The sequence below is a fragment of the Cygnus olor genome, chromosome 21 (genome assembly GCF_009769625.2).
Source record: "Cygnus olor isolate bCygOlo1 chromosome 21, bCygOlo1.pri.v2, whole genome shotgun sequence".
In the NCBI taxonomy this organism is placed as follows: domain Eukaryota; kingdom Metazoa; phylum Chordata; class Aves; order Anseriformes; family Anatidae; genus Cygnus; species Cygnus olor.
This window is the reverse complement of record NC_049189.1, coordinates 423,592-443,185: the sequence shown is the minus strand read 5'-3', so window position 1 is coordinate 443,185 and position 19,594 is coordinate 423,592. Positions and strand designations below refer to the sequence as shown.

At 42.9% G+C, this 19,594-nt stretch overlaps 1 protein-coding gene across 7 annotated transcripts in view; it reads left to right on the top strand.

Moving 5' to 3' along the window:
* Positions 1 to 19,594, top strand: part of CAMTA1 (calmodulin binding transcription activator 1) — a 375,445-nt gene that overhangs the window by 94,855 nt on the left and 260,996 nt on the right. For all 7 annotated transcript variants that reach the window (XM_040533948.1, XM_040533944.1, XM_040533945.1 and 4 more), the window contains one exon: positions 8,301 to 8,368. In XM_040533948.1, the coding sequence (XP_040389882.1) occupies positions 8,301 to 8,368 (68 nt within the window). The remainder of the gene's footprint in view (positions 1 to 8,300; positions 8,369 to 19,594) is intronic.

Here is a 19,594-nt window from a genome sequence, read left to right as displayed (position 1 = left end):
CAAGCACAGATTTTGCAGAAGTTGCTAGGGCTTAGGTTTAATTATTAGATTTTAACATGCATGATTTTCAAGATACCGTGTGCAATAAGACTAGCTAATCTAAACATGAGATTGTCTTGGATCAAGACGGTTCATGTGATAAGGAGGGGGGAGGTTCCTCAGGAGTATGTTGTCATTCCCCATTTTTGCCTTAAAAGGGAATTGAGGTTTTCTCATTGTCTTCTCTGGTGGTTGTTCCTGTTCAGGAAGTCTATCTGGAGGGTGAGCTGTGGTGCCCAGGCTAGGCATAGCTGTGGCAGCTGCACCTTCTCAGTTCTTCAGAGCTGGATCCTGGCATGGCAGTGATGCATGGCTGCCATATGACACTCCAGAGTGAGGGCTGCTTGCCAAGCGTCCAGCTTTTGTCCTTCTCCTGTGAGGTATTTCTGGAGGTTAAGACAGTACTTTGTAGCCCAGGGTCACAGGCGCCTGTGCTTAATGTCTTACTAATCAATGGCACAAGGGTAAACATGGGCAGAACGGCTTCTGTGGAGCTAGTCACTATTCTCTTTGATGCCTTGATAAGCCCTGGGGAAGTTAAGGAGAACAGGAGCTAAGCATCATGGAGTATGGAAGATGTTTTTCCCTTTCTTTTTTAACTTTCACAACCTTGTTAAGCATCGCCGTTGCCATTTCACAGCGCACTTCAATGGTTCAGTCGTTTGTCTTTTAGTGTAGTTGCAGGTAGTAGGTATAAAATCAATGGCACTGACACACAAATGAACACTGTGCATGACGGGTAAGGAGTTTATCCACCAGTTGGCAGGGTATACTGTCAAGCCTCTGCTACGCAGTGTGAGTTGTAGGGGTTTTCTAGACTCAAGGCACATAGTCAATACCCAGCTGCAAAGCCTGGTTTGACCAGTTTGCAGGTGCAAACAAAAAGCAACACTTGAGAGCAAAGAGAAGGCCTGCAGAACACTTCGCAAATCCCCTTGACAGGCAACATTCATCGTTATCAAACACATTTTCTTGTGCAGAAAATCACCAAGATGAATTTTTGTGTACAGGGACCTTGTACAGGACAAAACCCACCATGGATGTTGTGAGGACATGCACAGGTGCCGTGGAGCTGCAAGGAGGCTGTCCTGATGCCTGACGTGGATACAGGAATGCACCTCCTGTCCTCTGAGACTGGGCAACACAGTTTCCAACACTTGTGCTTGAGAAACCTTCAGTACAGCATTGCGCAGCACCGGGACAGCCCCTCAGGTTCCGCTCTGTGCCCCCATGAGAGTGGGGCGAGCCCAAGGGTCCTGCAAGTGCTGCGGGATGCTTCCGTTCAGTGGTAGCCCCCATATGAGGTGCATCCAAATGCTTGCTGGTGTTGTTAGTAAACATGGAAAGTAACCATCTAATACAAAGCATAAGGATTTGACTTCTAAAAAAGATTATTTTATATGAGCCCTCAGATATCTCATGAGGCCTGTTGGTACCGAGTACGAGTGCAGCACACCATCACAAATGATCTTCAGAGGTTTTGTCCCAGCTGCTCCACACCTGATGCTGACAGCCTGCAGTGCGGTGGCTCGCTGTCCTCGGAGGCACCTCCTGTTTTCTCGGTAGCTGGGACGTGGGAGGTTAGATCAGGTCATCTGGTCTACTGCAGCTCTGGACTGCTATTTGCTGTGTTAAAATATTTAAACAGCCAAGAAGCTGCAGTCACGTAGCTGTGGTTGGAAAGCGCAGTTCTAGTTCTGCTGCCACCACTGCCTTTTAGTCTGGGCCTTGTGCACTGTACCTTGAAATTATAACGTGATCAGTTAATTACATTGTTCAGTTTACACTAGGCTTACTAGTGTGACATCTGCACAAGACTGCTGTGGTAACGCCGGAGAAAGAGCAATGGGAAATTCTTCAGTGTCAGTCACCTAGAGACATTATAGCCTAAGTATATTCCGCCTAATGCTGTTAGCTTTGCTATACAACTTGCAGCTCTTTGATGCATTCAAGCTAATAATTCTAACAAATGTAGAAATGCAAAATAAAAATAAATGTTCATTTATATAAATTGCTTTTGGTCTAAGCAACAAGGAATAAATTAAACCTCTGAATTATATGCCCAAATTTAGGATAAAACATGGCTTGTGTGATTTTAACATTAAATTATCTAATTGCTTTATGGGATGTTTCCATTAACTGATCAAATTAAGCCTTTTTTTCCTCACCAGTGCATTATAAACTGCAAACATACAGCTCAGTCCTGCAAGCTTGCATTTAAGTGAAAAAGCTGCCTTCTTAGTGTTCCCACGAAATTAGCAGACATGGTTAGAAATAGAGCTAGATTTGCATGATTGGGACTGGAGGTTTCAGTATTTCAGCATTTCTCAGCACTGCAGCCACGTAGGAGCCTGGCGCCTTCGGTACCTCGGGCCGAAGGGAGCGAGTGCCCTGGTGACTGCGCCTCCTAACGTCTGTTGCCCAAAGTAAAGTAAGATATTTTTCAGACTCTAAAGCCTCATTATTCTGAGAAACATGAGTCTTTGCACTTACTGACCATTGAAACTCATCTGCAAGGCTTTTTGACTCCAAAAATAAGCGGCCCAGTATCCGTCATGCTTGCTCAGTTTGCTTGCTGCTGTTAATTTTATTCCCAAAGCGGTAATTGCTGCTGCATGAGGAGGGGCGTCCCAGCGGGATGTCCCGGCCAGCCGCCGTGCCCTCACCCGGAGCCGCAGCTGTGTGGCTGCCTGGCTTGGTTCTAAGTTTCCTTGGGGAATTTCGGTGGGGCTTTAGGAAGAGCCCTGTTTGTGCTGTGAGGAGATCAAAGATGACGACGACCCATGCTGGGGCTGCAGTCATCCTGTGGTCTTCGAGGGACTCACCAGCACGACCAGGCCAAGGCATGGGCTGTGGACAGGACAGTCGTGGGGAGAAAGTGAACAATTGGGTATTTATGCAGACTTGGGTGTCCTTTTTTTTTTTTTCGCTGACTTGATAATTAAATGGTAAAGATGAGGAGACAGAGTTGGATTTTCAAAGCCTGGATCTTTTTCTTCTGACCTTGCTAGTGACATGCTGCCTTTTGTTTGTAATCTTGGGCAAGAAGCAACTGAGAAATGATTTGATAGGAGACAAAAGCAAACAATAGGCTTGTTTGAAAGATACGATGAATGGGATTTAATTGAATTTTTTGTGAAGACATTGATTTGACCCTGTAAGACATATAGAGTGAATCATTAGGGGAATTAACACACATTAAAATGCAGGGTTTTTTTAATCAGAGGGCTTTTATTGTGCATATAGTTTTGTTTTTAATTATTTAATGACTTTGTGCCTTATAGTGACAAATCTATTTGTTCCCCCTTTTTTAAAGGAAAAATGCTGTTAGTGCCATAAAGGGGTATATGGACAGAGCTGATGAGTACTGAATCTTCATTAATGGCCCTGCTTGTGCTGCAAAGCTAAGCACAAACAGCCACATGCTTTCAAAAAGCATCTCTTTCAAGCTGTTGATAAAGTATCAGTGTTAGTTTGACCACTTTCTTCTGGGCCTTTCAGGCTTTTTTTCCTAATCCGTGCATAGCAAAAATTCTGTAGAATTTATTTATTGCAAAAACCTATATTGAATAGGGTATTTCAGAATAAGATTTCCAAACTTGGGCTGGTCACTGTGGGTTTTGACAAAGGATTTTCAGAGTACCGACTGCTCTCAGCTGAAGCTCCTTCCTTCCGTGGTGTTTGTGGCTTTAAGACTTCCGAAAAATCATGTCCTGGTATTTTGTCTCTGCAGGGCAATAAGTTAGCTCCGCTCACTTCATGCCTCTTACAGAAAACTATTCTTTTTGTCTGGCTTTTTTTCATGAGCGTTCTCTCCAAGTATCACTGAGCATCACTGAGTCATCTGTTTCTTGCAGTTCTGCTACAGTTTGAGGTGGTAGACAAGATATTATTTTCCCAGATTCTTGTTATTTATGTAGTGACAGAAGTTGGCACATAGGTGTCAAACTGTAAATATGAATTTCTGCTTGTTTCTTCTCTACATAGCGTGGAGTAGTTTGACTGGAATAACTTTCAGCCATTTTAGCAGAAGCTCTCCTGAAATGCAATATTTTGTTTTTGTGTATCTTGTTTCGGTTCCCTTTGCAGCTGTGAAAATATCAACTGTATTGGAGTTGAAAGTGCAGTTCTCAGTATGGTGGGCTGCCCCAAAGTCTTGGTGAAGGACGTGGCACCCTGACTGTTCCACACAGGGTGATGGGGTTGCAGATGGGCACATGCAGGTTAAGAAGAAGACACGGGATCCACTTGGGGCTAGGATCCAGAGGGTTGTGTGTGACTTGGACAGAGCTGCAGAAGGGTGCATCTGAGCAGCAGTGCAGGAGCGCAGGAGGGCAGTGCCTGATGGAAGGAAGAAGGTGGCTCTTGTGACTTCTGGGGAGGTCGGGGTGAGTTCTTTGTGGGGTTTGGTGAAGGGGTGTCTGCGGAAGTGCTTGTGGCAGTATTTCCTGCCATTTAAACGCATCTTGCTTTGCTTCCCCCATTTGTGTGTGACCCCTTATAATTCTGAATACAGAGGGCATGGAAGGCAACATGGAGAATGTTCTTTTTGCTGTACGTGTTAATTTATACCACTGCTGTGAGCTAGATATTCCGTGTTATCCAAGGTATTTCCTCTGCAGGAGGGAAATCAGGCTGTAATGTATCATTAAGCAGAAAGCCTCTGGGAACTCCTCTCCTAGTTGATGTGAATCCCTCTTTTATCCTGTTAGAAGAATTGAATTATACATTTTGAATTGTTTAAAGATCTAGCTCTGGGTCTGATTGGAGCTATTGTTTTTCATATTATCACAGTAGGGGTAAAAGCTCCCAGAACATCTCAGTAAGCATCACTCCACATGTATGTACATATATGTTTCTGCGGGTCAATCGTGCTTACAGCAGCAATTCTTAAAAAAATTACTGCAAATGCATTGTCTTCAGTCTATTAGGAAATGGCAGACTGGAAGAAGCAGATGCATTTTCTGCAGCATAGCTGAGGCAGACCTTCCATTGCAAAGCCAACTTTGTGTTTGCCATTTCTGTTGTTGGAATAGAACAAGTTGCAGTGAGAAATACAGTTTTCAACGAAGGAAATTTTCTTGATGATGCATTTAATGAAATAGCCTCCAAATGCTTCTTACCGTGTTCTGCTCTGGGAACTCGGTGACCAAGTCCAGCACGCCCTGGATATTTTAAGGAAGTGCTTTTTTGCTAAAATGCATGACGATGCTTTTCTTCCGTATTTATTGGCTACCTGAAGAAAAAAAAAAGCACACTTATCAAAAGCACTAACTGCCCGTATATCTCCTGCACATGTTACACTTATGTGACCATTTTTCTTTATCTCTGACTGCTTGTGTTAGTCTGAGTGGGATGATCATGCAGACTTTAAATCTACTTATTCTTTTGTCTGCTGAAATTTGCTGAGCAAGTCCAGGTCAGCAGAGTGGAGATGAGGGAAAACAAATGTTCTGTCTCTAAACAGTAGCATTTCATAGCTGCAGTTCATTCCTTCAGTGACAGTTTGGGGATGAAGACTTCAAATATGTGGTACAAAGGCCAGCTGGAAAGAAAAAAGTAAACAAGTCTTAGGGTGAGACTTAGATTCTGTAGCCTGAAATATTTTTGGTTTTCTGTGCTGACAGTAAGTTTATTCAGCCACAGTCCAGGTTTGATTATCATGAGAGTTACAAATTATTTCATTCTCTTTATGGCAAGTCAATTTTAGTAGGAATAGGCACGATCCTGTGCTAATTTGAGAACTGCTCAACCTGCCTATTTTTGCAGGATTTTGAGGGTGAATCAGTCTAATCCATCTCTGTGTTAAAGGGATTTGTTTCTCTAAATGCCTGCTTATACAGACCATCTGCCACAGGCTTCCGTGAGACTTCTGCATTAGAAAAGATATATAGATAGCTCCATCTTAGTCATCAGGTGTTGGTAGCTCCACAGCATCTTTAAAGCTCGTCTCCGCTTTAAGATACGGGATGACGCAGATTGTAATGTAGCTCATCAAGGACATAATGTGGGATTGGTTAACAATAAAATTGCACACCACAGCAAATTCTGTGCAACTATTGTACTAGCTTAAAAAAAAAAAAAAAGGCAGATCTCGCTTTATATTTTTGAAGAATGTTGGTTGCAGGTTTGTGTGTGCTATTTACATGTAAAATCAATGGTTGACTTCTACAACTCGCACCCTGTGTGTCAAAGCCTTGAGGCAATGCTCTATCAGCAGCTCTCACAAGAAGCAGTGGGCTAGGTCTCTTCAGAGCCCATGGACTTTGGGAGCTAGACCCTTTCAGCCATACATGATCCGAGCTTTAGGACTTGTATTCAATTCACTTACAGCTCCTGCAAAAATGCAGTGTTTGGCACGCACTTGGGGGACATCGTGAGTGCAGGTGTTGTGCCAGCCACCGGCATCTTGCTGTAGGGGGGAGGGTTGTGCTGGGTTATTTTGATATTGAATTTTAAATGGCAATTAGTCGGAAATTAATAAGGGGTGTTTTCAGAGCTATGCTACTGTTCTTCCTCCTCATTCACACAGAAGTGGTGCTGCTCTGATAATCTGCTTCTACAGTAATTGTTTAAAAATGTAGACCAGTACTTGTTTGTAAAATGAGGAGTGCGGTGGATTCTGGGAGAATTTATTTGCAGTGTAAACATGTTGGTTAGGAGTCATTAATATGACATTCACACAACTCTAATAAAGTACATAACACGGAGATCTGGCACCACTGAAATACCCGGAGGACATTAAGTATGAGTCTTAAAACCAAGAGTATTGGAAACAAGATATTTTTACGTCTCGTTTGGGAGTAATATAATTGCATTTTGTGGCTCTAGCAGATGCTTGGGCCAGCTGGTTGGAGAGCATTGTGGATTTTTTTAGCTTTGGTACTATACAGATAAAACCCTTATATAGAACTCTTATTTAAAACAAAACAACAACAACAAAAAAACTACAAACAAACAAAACCTCATGGTTGAAAACCCATTTCTTGCATGTATGCTACCTTCCTGATTGCACAGCCTGTGGATGCTTCTATTACAGGAGCTCTGGTGACTAAATGACAAATGCTTTTTGAGTCTGATCGTGGGCAGCTGAGCGGTGAAGCCAGCTCTGCCGGCTTTCTGTGTAGCTGTTGCTATTCCAGGTCTCTGAGAGGGGAACTCTGTGCTTGGCTGGGAGTCGGTTTTTGGACGGGAGCAATCGAAGTGCTACATGTTGGTGAGCACACCTTCCTGTGGCCCACTGCACGTTTCCAGCGGCCCAGGGGCCTGAGGCAGCCGCCACTCTGGGACCAGTGCCGTGTGAGGCCTGGAGGCCGGGCCTTGCAGAAGGCTCCGTCATGGGCTCCTGCAGCCTGGCCAGCGTGAGGAGATTACTGCCCGCTTCTGCTTGCGCCACTCGGATGGGCGGTTTGGGGCAGTGGGCGGCTGGGTGGGGCTGCCGGGGGTCTGCGCGGCCTGGCTGGGGCCCTGGCAGCTCCACCACCGGCGGTACGCGGCCACCCAGAGCGTCCCGGGCTTCCTGTGGGTGAACGGGTGCATCGGGAGGTAACAGGCCGTGCCATTCCTGCGAGCAGCCGCAGTGACTTAGGTTGGTGGCACCCACTGGCTTTTTATGGCAATGATTAATAATTCAGTAATCCTAGCTGCAGTAATGTTGTTCTGTTTATAAATATCTGGCTTAGCTCAAAGTGTCCCTGTTTTCGCTGTCTTCCCTTTGCCTCCTGATGCAAGGCCGGGCTCTCGGGAGCACTGAGGGCCAGTTCTGGTGGTACCCGAGTCCTGCCTGTGTTAGAAAATGTTGTTGATTTTCCTCGTTTGTATCTTTTGTTAGTATTTAAGATTGGGTTTGGTGGTGTAGATGCGCAAATTGACAAGGCAAACCACTGTAGCCTCAGCCTCTGGTCTGCGTCTGCATTTTTAGGGTGGTGCAACTGATCCAAAGTGGGAAAAAGGAAAGAGTGTGCGTTTAGTCATAAAATTGTTCTACAACTTCATTATTTCATGGTCCTGGTTCACAGAAGGAAATACCTTGTCCTTGCTGTAAGTTGCTGAACTTTTAATGCAAAAGTACAGGGAAACCTACAAATAAGTAAGTCTTCAAAAACTAACTTAAGTTGCAGACTTATAACTGGGCTTGTGGAGATGGTGGTTCCTTACTGGAGGTGAAGATATTTAGAAGGATTCTGTGTTTTAAAAATAAATAAATAAAGTTTCCAAAACAGCCATGCAAATAACTTTTTTTTTCTACATTTCTTTTTCAGGAAATTGCAGCTTATTTAATAACATTTGAAAAGCATGAAGAATGGCTAACAACTTCCCCTAAAACAAGGTAACATTGCTAATAATTCAGCCTGTGAAAATGTACATTGACTTATTTCCACTGATTACTTGACTTGCTAATCAATTCATTGGCCACAAAGTAAAAACTCCCAGTCATGCTTGATGGCTTGTGACACCAAAGTCTCATTAATTGACTTAATGAGCATTTTATTGAATGAAATCAGATTGATTAAAAATAGAACAGCTGCAATCTTGACAGGTTAAAGTTTTAACCTGATTGTTCAACATTTAATTGTATCCCCTCAGATGAACAGATTTAAAAGACTCTGAGTGAGGTTGTAGGCTATTTATCTTGACAATACTCCCTGCAGCCTCGAACTTTAAATAAATAAAAAAGCACAAAGCCTTCCCTTGTGCTTTGCCTGTTTAAAATGCATTCTCTGGGATTGTTTGCATTTTTGGTGTTTTTCTTGTTGGGGTTAAGTGTTTGACGGTGAGGAGATCCCAAAAAGCCAAATTAACAGACATGTTTGCACTTTATTATTCAGTAAATGTCATGTAGTCTTCTCACTGCCATAAATGTTTAACTTCTCCAGCCCCGTGGGGTCTGATACATTAAGTTTAGACTACAGATGTTTTCCTGGCATTTCTGCTGTGTGAAGACTCACAAAGTTTCAGTGCATGTCAGTAACAGAAAAAATGTTGCTTGCTTTTCATTGTTGCTTTTTTTTTTCTTTTTTTTTTTTTCCTTTCTTTTCTCCTTATTCCAAATCCACCTCTTTCTTGTTGAAAATGGCAGGTTTATTGGCAGGAGCAGTTTAGCTTGGGTGGCCCCTGCGTGTGGAACGTCTGTGTTGTGCAGCTGAAGGAGATGCATGGTGCATTTCCATGCCTGACTCTGAGGAGCTTTGCCCAAATTAAGCTTTGCAGTTCAGCCATAGCTGGGTCTAGAATAGCAGACTACTGCTCGTGCTCCCTGATCACCAAATTAAATAGGACTCATTATTTTTTCCATTTTTTGTGTGTGTTTTTTCTGGTCTTGTTAAGTAATGCTTTTGCTTATCATTGTCAAAATGTGTCTGTAACACCTGGAAGGAAAGAAATTTGAAACATTTTGTCTTCTGAAATGGTTCTCCAAGACCCAAAGCTGCTGTAGTGGTAGACCTGTAAATGGATCTTTCCTGCTGATGACAGCAGTGAGTCTCATTTTCTTTTTGTCTTTGGAGTGTGTAAATGCTTGGTTTCACTCCACTTCTTGGCTGCAGTATAACAGGTAATATGATAATATTAGAAAAGGTTATTTTCTGGCCTGGTTGGTAATCCAAGTTTCAGAAATAACACAAAATAATTCTTGCTGAACCTTTGTCAGACAAGCCTATTAAGTGGTCAGAAAGCATATTAAATAGTTGGGATACACATGGCATCATTAAAGATAAGAGATTATAAATGTGTTTGTAGTAGTGTTTTATGACTTTAAGAGTTTGGTTTGCTAAAGGCGACGCATGAAAACAGTTCTCCTATTAATATTACAATACCTTCCTCCTGCATGTTTACACTTGAAAGAAGTAACGTCCCAGGAGAAGGAAAGTTGTGATGGCTGCTCAAGGACCTTCTGAAATTGTTGAGTTAGTTTTGATTTTTTTAAATTTTCTTTTATTATTATAATTAATTGGAGTACTTAAATGCTGAGTTCATACAATCAGGGCTCTTGGTATTAAAGAATTAATGACATCGATCCTGCGCTGAACTGGAACATTCTCTGTTCTTGTTTGCTGCTGTGGGTGCTGCTAATTTCATTTCAGAAAATTAATAAAAATGAATTGCACCACTGACACTTATAGAGTTTCTTAATACAATGATATATAGTATGATTTGAGGAATAAGTATTAGATGAATTGCTGCAGCTGACTCTAAGAGAACTGTTGGACTTTACACTTCAGGACCAGGTTGCTGCCTGCGCTGCTGTGTGCACAGGAGAGCACTGGGCAGGCACGTGCTTTGGGGATGTGCTATAGGACTTTCTTGGCCAGGAACAGTTATGTTAGGTGGAAAAAGAGATGAAAGTTGCCAAGTTACCGTTCTGTGCACAAAAAAATGTACTTGTCTGTTGGATGTCTGCCCATTTAAAAAAATATCTTTCAACCTTTGTTTTAAGAGTATAACCTGATATTATTTAGGATTCTTGTAAATGTGGATAATTGCAATCTCATGCTTGGTTGCATATCCTAGAATTTGGATATTGCAGAACAAGATATGTGGACGTTGAATAGGATAGGGTTTCATTGTGATCCAGTAAAGGAGCCCTCACTGGGCTGGTTCAATGTGGTGGGACCTGCCAGGCAGCAAGTTTTGAAATTTCTGATTACTGAATTAATACATAGGCTGGTAAAAGAGGGAAGAGTTTGTTTTGAGCCACACCTGCATGCCTGCAATTGCTGAATGTCTTGATCTTTCTCACAGGGAAGTTTCAGTGTTTCAAATGCAGTACCAGTCAGATACTGTTTTGGTCATGGATGGAGGAGGACCCTTCTTATAATGCCATTGTGTTGACATTTAAGGAGCTACAAGAAAACTTTAACGGTCTTTAATACTGCTTTTTTATGAAACTTCTTGCTGAATGACTCTAGTTGATAAAACATGCTAATAAGTATACTGAAATATTATTAAAACTGTCTTTCGAGCTCTCCATTTTATCAACATAAATTAACAGTGTCTCTCACAACACATCGACCTTGATGTTTCCTTGTAATGGTGTTTGGTTACTTGATAATTTGCCAGATGATCTGCAATGGGTATTCCAGTCATCAGTGTGAATTGGTGGAGCTTTTTTGCTAATGCAGCAATACTGAAATTTCTGCCATTTCCAAGTTTAAATGCAAATCATTAAAATAAATAAATAAATAAGTAGATTGATATTTATATATCAAGTAAAATTTAATCATTATTTTCATTGGAATTTCAATGACAAAGCTGACTCTCTTAGTCTAGGAAGTTCTGTTACATGAAGATACCTTGCTTATTTACTTCTAAGTATCTCCTATAGTTTAGAAGTTTGTTTTACATTTTAGAGTATTTTAAAAATATTGTACTATCTGATGTATTTTCACCTGTATTTCACAAGTAAGGCACAGACAACTAAAGATTTAGCAATGGCCATAAGCTGCAAGGTTAGTATTTCAACTGGGAATGGCGTTTGGGTGTTTCAGCCTTATACACAACGCTCAGAAATGGTGAGCTTCTAGTGCTCTGAAAAATAAGTTTCATGTAGTATTGAGTGTTCGGTTATCAGATATTAAGAGTGAAGTCGTATTTTTTCCTCCAACTGATGGTTATTATTGTCCTGATTCCTGTGCTTGCCTCTTCCAGCACTGCATTTAGAATTTGTACTGCGTGACCCATCTCTGGATCAGCCATGTTGTACCCCATAGCAGGAGCTGAGGCGCATTGTTTGCGGTTTGGCCATGCCCTGGGATGTGCGGTGTGTCCAGACCCCGTTAGGTACCTCCAGATCTCTGCTGGGACAATTGCCATCAAGCGGGTGGTGCTCGGGTGGGCATGGGTGCGTGGGTAACAGTGGGTCCAGCGATACCATTAAAATACAACATTTTAGTGGTCATCTGGTGGGGTCCAGCACATATTGCTGAAATGTGACTGTAACAGAGAAAGCTGGAGATAAAATATGTGCTTAAAACAAGGCCAAAACAGATTTTTGGAAAACTGAAACGTTCAGTCACTTGCTGGGGTGCGTTTCCGTGCGTCCTGCCGCCTGCTTTGCCACCTCGTTGGGGGTGGGAGCGGACTTGGATGTCGGCAGGCAGAGGGTAAGCGAAAAACTTCTGCTGTGCTGCTCGCAAAGCCTGGAAGATAAACGTTTCTTGGGAAGTGTTTCAAGAAGCTGACACTGCGATAAGCTATCATTTGTACTAATATGTGAAGTGGCTGGGGAAATTCCCAGATGCGGATTTTCAGCCCTGAAAGAAACCAAATGCCATTTTTAGGCAGTGAGACTTGGCAATGATTAAAATTTCTAGAACTAAAAAAAGTTCAGTTGCAGTATACTCATACAAATCAATAGCAATTTGCATATACTGTCAGTATCTATTTGTGGTAATTTAGTCGTACTTCTGCTACCTACTGGGTTATTTTTAGCATTTTAATTTCTCTCTCCTGGCTTAAGGAAAACAAGCGTTGCTTTTCATTTAATAGACAAGGACAGTAGGCTGTACAGCGTTTCCTACTGATAAATTCTGACCTAATAAATCACAAAGTTGTCAGGATCCAGTTCATCACAACAGCAACAAAAGAGGCTGACCTCCATTTGCAGCATCTGGCTAGGAATGGGAAGGGTTTGTCTCACCCATTAGCGCTCTTTGTTTGCTGAGAGGGGCGAGGGCTGTGCTGTCATCTGCCAACACCTCAAGGTCACGGAGCTGGTTGGAGCAGCGAGGCGCTGAGCAAAACTCCGTGGCACGTGTGGGTTCAGAGGTGCGCTTGAGCCCCGTGTTACCGCTTGGAATCCTTCTCAGGGGGTGACTCCATGGATGAGAACATGCTGGTGCTGAAGGAGGATAAAACGTGTGGGACTGGAGTAGGAGCGGCACCTTTGTTTTTGGAGGAAACACAAACAAGATGAAAACCAGACAAGATGTGTGCTATGATTTGAGCCCAAGGGAAAATGCGTGGGAAAGAGCTCGTTGCGGTTGCAGAATAAGGCCCGGCAGAAGCTGGCATTGAAGGGGAAAGGGCAGGGGCAGAGTGGAAACAGCACTGGGCACCAGTTTAGGTGACACTGAGAGGTGGCCCCAAGCCTGAGCTCATGAAGGACCGAAATCCCGCTCCTGCCTTTACAGGCGCTCTAGGCTGGAGAGCGGGAGGCCTGTACTGTGCAAGGTGGTTGTGTGCTGGGCGAAGGACGAGGTCAGGGAGGAAAGGTCTGGTATTTCTGATTTTATGGGAAATTGCAGATGATAACTCCCATGCTCTGTGGTAAGCCACGACTTCAGGGAAGCTGCGCCCCGCTCAAGTCCCAGTGACATTCCAAGCAGAGCAAGACCCAGAAAAATCAGGAACCCAACTTTCTTTTGTCACTCCTGTAGTGTCTCGGGAAAGGACTGCTCTGCCACTTAGTCACCTCAGCTTTAGCTGACGCTGGTCGCTAAAACAGGAGATGCAGATTACATTAGACTGGTTAGAAATCACTTTTGCTGACAGAAATGCACTCAAAACAATAATTGTTTTCCTCTATTATTTTTAGTGATTTTTGCTGGCCACGGAGTTTTGAAATTTCCTTTGAAATCCAATTTTTTATGTTAAATATGGGCTTGTACCTAGGCTGAAGTGGAAGGGACCCATCCACAATGAGATTTAGAGGGAGCATGGCAGGATAATGTAATAAAATAACTGCTTCAGCAAGAATGCCTGAAGGGATGTACAAGTGAAAAGCAATGCAGCCACTGCCCGGCATGCAGTACGGCAGCAGCAGAGGCTTGCTGCCACGCCGGATCCTCGTGGCACTCGGGCAAGGGTGGGCACAAACCAGCTGGTGGCCTGCAGCAGGGGAGTTGCTGGGGGCAGGATCAGCCCTGCTCCCCTTGAGGAGCAGCACGCGGGTTGTCCGCTGGCGCTGCCGGGCCTCCCCCTGCCCCGTGTCCTGCAGCGCGCCCTGTCCCTTGCTCGTCCGTGTTCCAGGTCAGGGGGCTGCTTCTGGGAGCTCCTCAGCTACGGCTTTGGTACTGGGCTTAAAAACAACAAAAAGTTTATAACGTGTTTCCAAAGTCTCAGAGGAGTTGTGGAGCTTGGGCAACTTGGTGAGAAATGTGGTTTATGAACCCGTTAGCTCTCACTGCCAGACCGTACCCGTGTTTCAGCTTCTGGTTGTGTTTTCCTGGTCATATCCCTACGTTTGACAGAGGCTGTATTCCTCTGCTTGCCCATATCCAGTGCTGTGCTTTGTGTTTGTGTGCACATGCGTATTATGGGGAGAAGGAGGTTGTTCAGGGTTTAAACATGGTTTAGTGAGAGTCCTGTTGGACTGTATGATCTATTTTTTATATATATATATATATGTACATACGTATATATGTACATACATATATCATAATTACATTATATCTGCAATAGCCATTTTAATCAGAAATTGCCAGGAGCTTCTAAAGATAAGTTAGAATTTTGCAGTATATTAATTTTGTATTAAATAATTAATAATAAAGTTAATTGAATTATTCAATTTTCAGGTAAAAAAATAGGGTAATAAATATTCATAACTTATTTTATTAAGGGAATTTCCATTTCCTATGTCATTAAAGTGAGATTAACTAAGGTTGGTTTTAAATGAAGATTGAAAACAATTGTGCTTTAGAATTAATTTACTGTTAGGTCATTACCTTGCAAGCCAGCTCTCCAGTGTGCTTTGTGCTGAAGCCATTGTGCTGTATTGGGTATTTGTTGTAGTTTTCTCAGTGAAATTACTCAGTTATTTATAAAGGGGGGGAGCATGTTTTGTATATATTTTTTGATGTATGTTTATTATAAAAATCTCAAAACTCAAGAAATATTTAAAATATCTGGGATCCACAACCCCTTACACAAAATAGCTGCCACTGTTCCTCCCAGGTATTAACTGCATAGTTCTCAACTTGGTTGCTTTCACTGGCTGCAACTGCAGCATTTTGAAGGAGGCATGAGGTCCGGGGCTGCACAGATGCATAAGGGATTTACCCTTTTAAACTCAACCTAGTTGGCTGCTAGTTCACATCAAGAGTGTAGCTATAATTCTCCCTGGTATTTCAACTCGGTAATAAGAGACAGTAGCATTCGTAGCAATTTAGTACCTATTTTTGATAGCTCTTGATTGAGCTGTTGAAGAAAAGCCCTGGAATTTCCTGATATTGAAACTTGATGCAGTTAGTAAGAAGCTCCAAAAGTAGTTTTCAAGATTTTCATTTCTGCTCAGACCTGAAGAAGTGCCATGCTGGCATATTTTTTGCTGCAGAACGGGGTTTCTGCAACATTATGCGTGAGAAACCTTGAGAACCTGCTGCCACCAGGTTGTTTTGGGACTTCTGAAACGAAAGGTGGCTCATGAGGCTTAAGGCTGCGCAGCAAGGTGAAGCACGTGTTAGCTGGAGGCTGTGAAAAGACAACAGCACAGAATTTGTGATTGATTCCAGAGGATCCGTTGATCTCCAGTTCTGGTGAGCACAAATAAAAATACTCAAGAGCTCATTTTAGATGTCTAAGGCGTGCTTTAAGGGTCCTCAGTTTCTCATGCAGCTCGTACATAGAACTAGCAACCATACCCATGCATGATGCTGAAATTCTGGGTTTTCAGCTTATGTTGTTGGAAATTCTGTTTACATGTTTGGGGTCTCATATGACCTATTTTTCCTCCATCAAAGGAAATGTGTGAGCTGTCAGCTTTTTCTAGCTTGGGATGCTGCTTGACATAATCCCTGCTAAATATGGCACATCGCTTTTTACACTTTAAAGATTTCATGACTCTCAACTTATAATGCTCTCAGTATTTCCTACTCTTTTTTTCTTTTCTTTTCTTTTTTTCTTTTTTCCTCCCTGAAGAGGATAAACCGTATGGGGATGGTTTTACTAGGCATTGATTCATACAGGTTTTTAGCCCCTGTGGTCCCAGGGAGTTGAGAAGCCAATAATTAATCCTTTCAACAGCCCATTCCTTTTGTTTTAAAAGGACCTAATAGCAGAATTGTTGGTACCGTCAGGATGCCTGGCCCAGATCTGTTCATTGTCTTCAAGTATTTCGTTCACATGAAATTATTCAGCCAGGACAGCAGGTTAAAGCTGGTGCTACTGGAGAGCTTGTTACGCTTAATATTTAACCAGCAACGCAGGAGAGTGGCATCACTGTGAAGGACAATGCTGGCAGACTTAGAAGTAAGGTGAGATATTCATGTACGCTCTAAGGACAGGATTCAATTGTCGTGGATGCTGAAGGTGGCCTCCTTCCACCTCTTATCTCTCTGCAGTGGTCAGGCTCCTACTCCGCCGCATTTCAAAGCTGCTTGCTCTGCAGTGGTGCCCTGGGCCTGCCCGTCCCTGCGCGGGGGCATCTCCTCCCCTCCCCGCTGCCCCTCTTCACGTGGGGATCAGGAGGGAGTTCTGCGGCATTGCCCCTCCTGCTGTGGAGACAGAGAACCCTAAAAAATGTAGAATCATCAGAAAAAGCAATTATCTGATAATATAGTGATTAAATTATTCAGCAAACTACTGTCTTTCTTTAGCCAGGCTTGGTATGCTTTTCCCATCGATAGATAAGGTCCACAAAAACATGTAGCGTTACTTTTGGGACAAGACTGGCATTTGGAATTTGTCCAGGCCCTGATTATTTCTAGATCAAATATGATGGGGAGCAGGAGGTTGTTCAGGGTTTCAAAGGCTGCTCGGTACGAGTGAGTTCTCCTGTTGGATTGTGAGATCTGGGCTTAATGGACTATGAGCTGAATGAGATAGTAGCTGCTTTTGTCCCGCTCAGAGTGAAAGAAAGATTAAAAATGCAGTAAAAGATGCATTGTCTTGTGCTGCTAGTGGCCAGAACCAGACTATCTGATATTTTATGTACTTTGTGCTTCAAGGTTGCAGGGTATCAAGAAGTAGGGAGGGTTTAATTGCCATTATGGTACTACTTTGGAGATACCCTTGTCTATGTAATGTGTAAAGGCTGCAGAAGGGCCAGGGAAGCTGATATTTGTACTGTTTTTAAAAAGTAACAAAATCTATGTCACATTTTAAATGGTTTACAACTTAATTTATATTCTGGTATGGTAATGAAGAAGCATCCTTTGTCCAGGAGGTGAGATATGCAAAAATAACCTTTAAGTTGCTTGTAATTAACCTTTAATGATATTCTCTCACTTTTCCAATACATTCTCTGCATCAAAAACAACATACAGAAAGTGTCTGAGACTGCTTGTTGCATCTTAATGGCCTGCGAATACCAGCTGATTAAAAATAACCTATTTATTGGGTTATTTATGGACAAAGAATTTTTCCTCCAGGAAACCTGGCACTGAAATTTAAATGCTGGACTGAAGCCAAGCACCTTGGTTATCCGTAGCCTCCCGAGTTTAGTCAGCAGAGATCAGGACGGACACACAAGGTGCAACGGAAAGGCATGCGGTATGTCGAGAATGTGGATACTTCCCTTTCAGATAGGGACAGCATTAATAGTATAATATTAATCATAAATACACCATGATTTAAATTGCACTCTGGCATATTTAGTAAGTGCATGCTAAAAAATCGTGAATTGGGAGCAGGATTTTTCAGCACTATGTATGTGAAGAACAGCCAGAGAACTTGATTGAGGGGAGCTGTGCATAATGGAGGACCTGCTATTCACACTTGAAGAATACAAATTGATTTGTGTAACAAACTGTGTTTGTCAGAAGATGAGGAGCTGACTACAGAGGCTGATTTTTGTGCTGAATGAGAGTGCTTGTAGGTAATGAGTAGGCTTTTATCTTCATGTGGAACAAAGAATAATTTGCTAACCTGGTAGCTGGTGTGTTTGACAGATACACATGCTGTTCATATGCACGCTGCTATGCTTGTGATGTCCTTAGTGGATTCTTCTAAAGAGGTTATGGTCATGGTGGATATTTACAGAATTGTGTAATTATTTCTTTTTCTCCTCCCAGAAGGTCCTGTCCCTTGAGCTAGAGTTCTTACTTCCGACCCTACTGTACCTGAACAGCAAGAGGCTTTCTTTTTTTCTGGTTGTGAGGCACTAGCTTTAGCTTCTGGTTGTTTTCTTTTCTTCCTCTTCTCTTTGAGGTTTTTGAACAACGTATTTTTATAGTTGATATGATCTGGTGCAGTTGTGGGATGTTTTTTGCCGCTGTTGCCAGAGATGCAACAGGAAAGGTGAAATCTTTTGCCCAGTAGGCATTTGAGTCACTGTTCTTGGCACTGAAGCCAAAGAGGATGCCAGGAGCACTAAGATGATCCATGATGAGGCTGAGACCTATGAATATCATTAAAATTGAGACTACCTTTAGGTATATTATTGCTGGGTGTGGAGGAATGGATACACTGCATCAACCTTTATTGTTCATTGTGGGAGACTGTGACAACACTCAGTCATCGCAGGTAGTGGAGGGGTGAAGCAGATTTTAGGTGCCGCATGTAGATTTGCCTTCAGGGAGACTCACTGGGTCACATTGGCTTCAACATTAAACATCTGAGCTGAGCCCTCAGTGAGGTCCACGAGTATCTGGAGCAGTTCTGAGGACATGACCAAACCTGCCCTTTTTGTACAGCCAGAAGAGAGGGCAAGGAGGCATTTCCAAAGTGTCCTCAATATGGAGAGAGGTGGAAGCTCACAAGTATGTTCTGAATGGGTATCTTCTATCCTCTATCTCTTTTTGCTGTTTGCAGCTCTCATTTCATTAAGATGTCTCCTTTTCCCTTTCTTGTGGGATTTCTCCAGGACTTCAGGTACATCCTGTTCCTCCTGCTGGGGAGATGAATGTTTTATGAAGAGCTTAGTAGTTGGTGGCAAGGTCTCTGCCACTCCCGGTCCATCCATGCAGATGAAAACCCTGTGTGTGTTTCTTCTGTGGGTTCCTGCTTTGTTCTGTACAAAAGTACAAGGATCCTGCAAACCTGCCACCAAAGTGTGCTCTGCAGGAGCTCGGAGTTCTGAGGGAAAGAACCACCAACGTGGGCTAAAGATCCATAGAAGTGGTTTACAAATGTCTAATGGGAATGTGGAGAGCTAAAACAAGTAAGGGTCACCTACTGTGCTTACCTATGGAGTCGATGCTTTTGCATCACTTCATTTAAGCATATTAACATGTTGCATCTGTTTTGCATTTAAATGGAAAGATTTTCCAGTCTTTTAATGTCATGAGTGGGATTAGATGTATGAAAAGACAATTGTGGAAGAGGACGTGTAGGGCTTCTGTTCCTTGCCTGAGGCATGTGCGTGATGGGCTGACTGCACCGTGATGGTTCTTGCTGTTTTTGAAATGCCCCTGGTGCCCTGTGTCTCTGGTACAAAACACTGAAGTTTAGCGCCCATGAGATAACGACAGCAGAGAATCTGGAATGGGGCATTTTGGCCACTTTTACCTCTGTGGCAGCTGGGGAAGGCTCCTGGGGACTGCAAGAGAACAAGGTCAAACAAGGAGGAAAGCAACGTCAAATGTGGCCTGATCTGATAGCAAATCATGGAGACAGAGGTTGATCAGAAAAAATAAGCGTAGTCTGAATGTTGTATTCCATTTGCTCATTCCTGCCACTT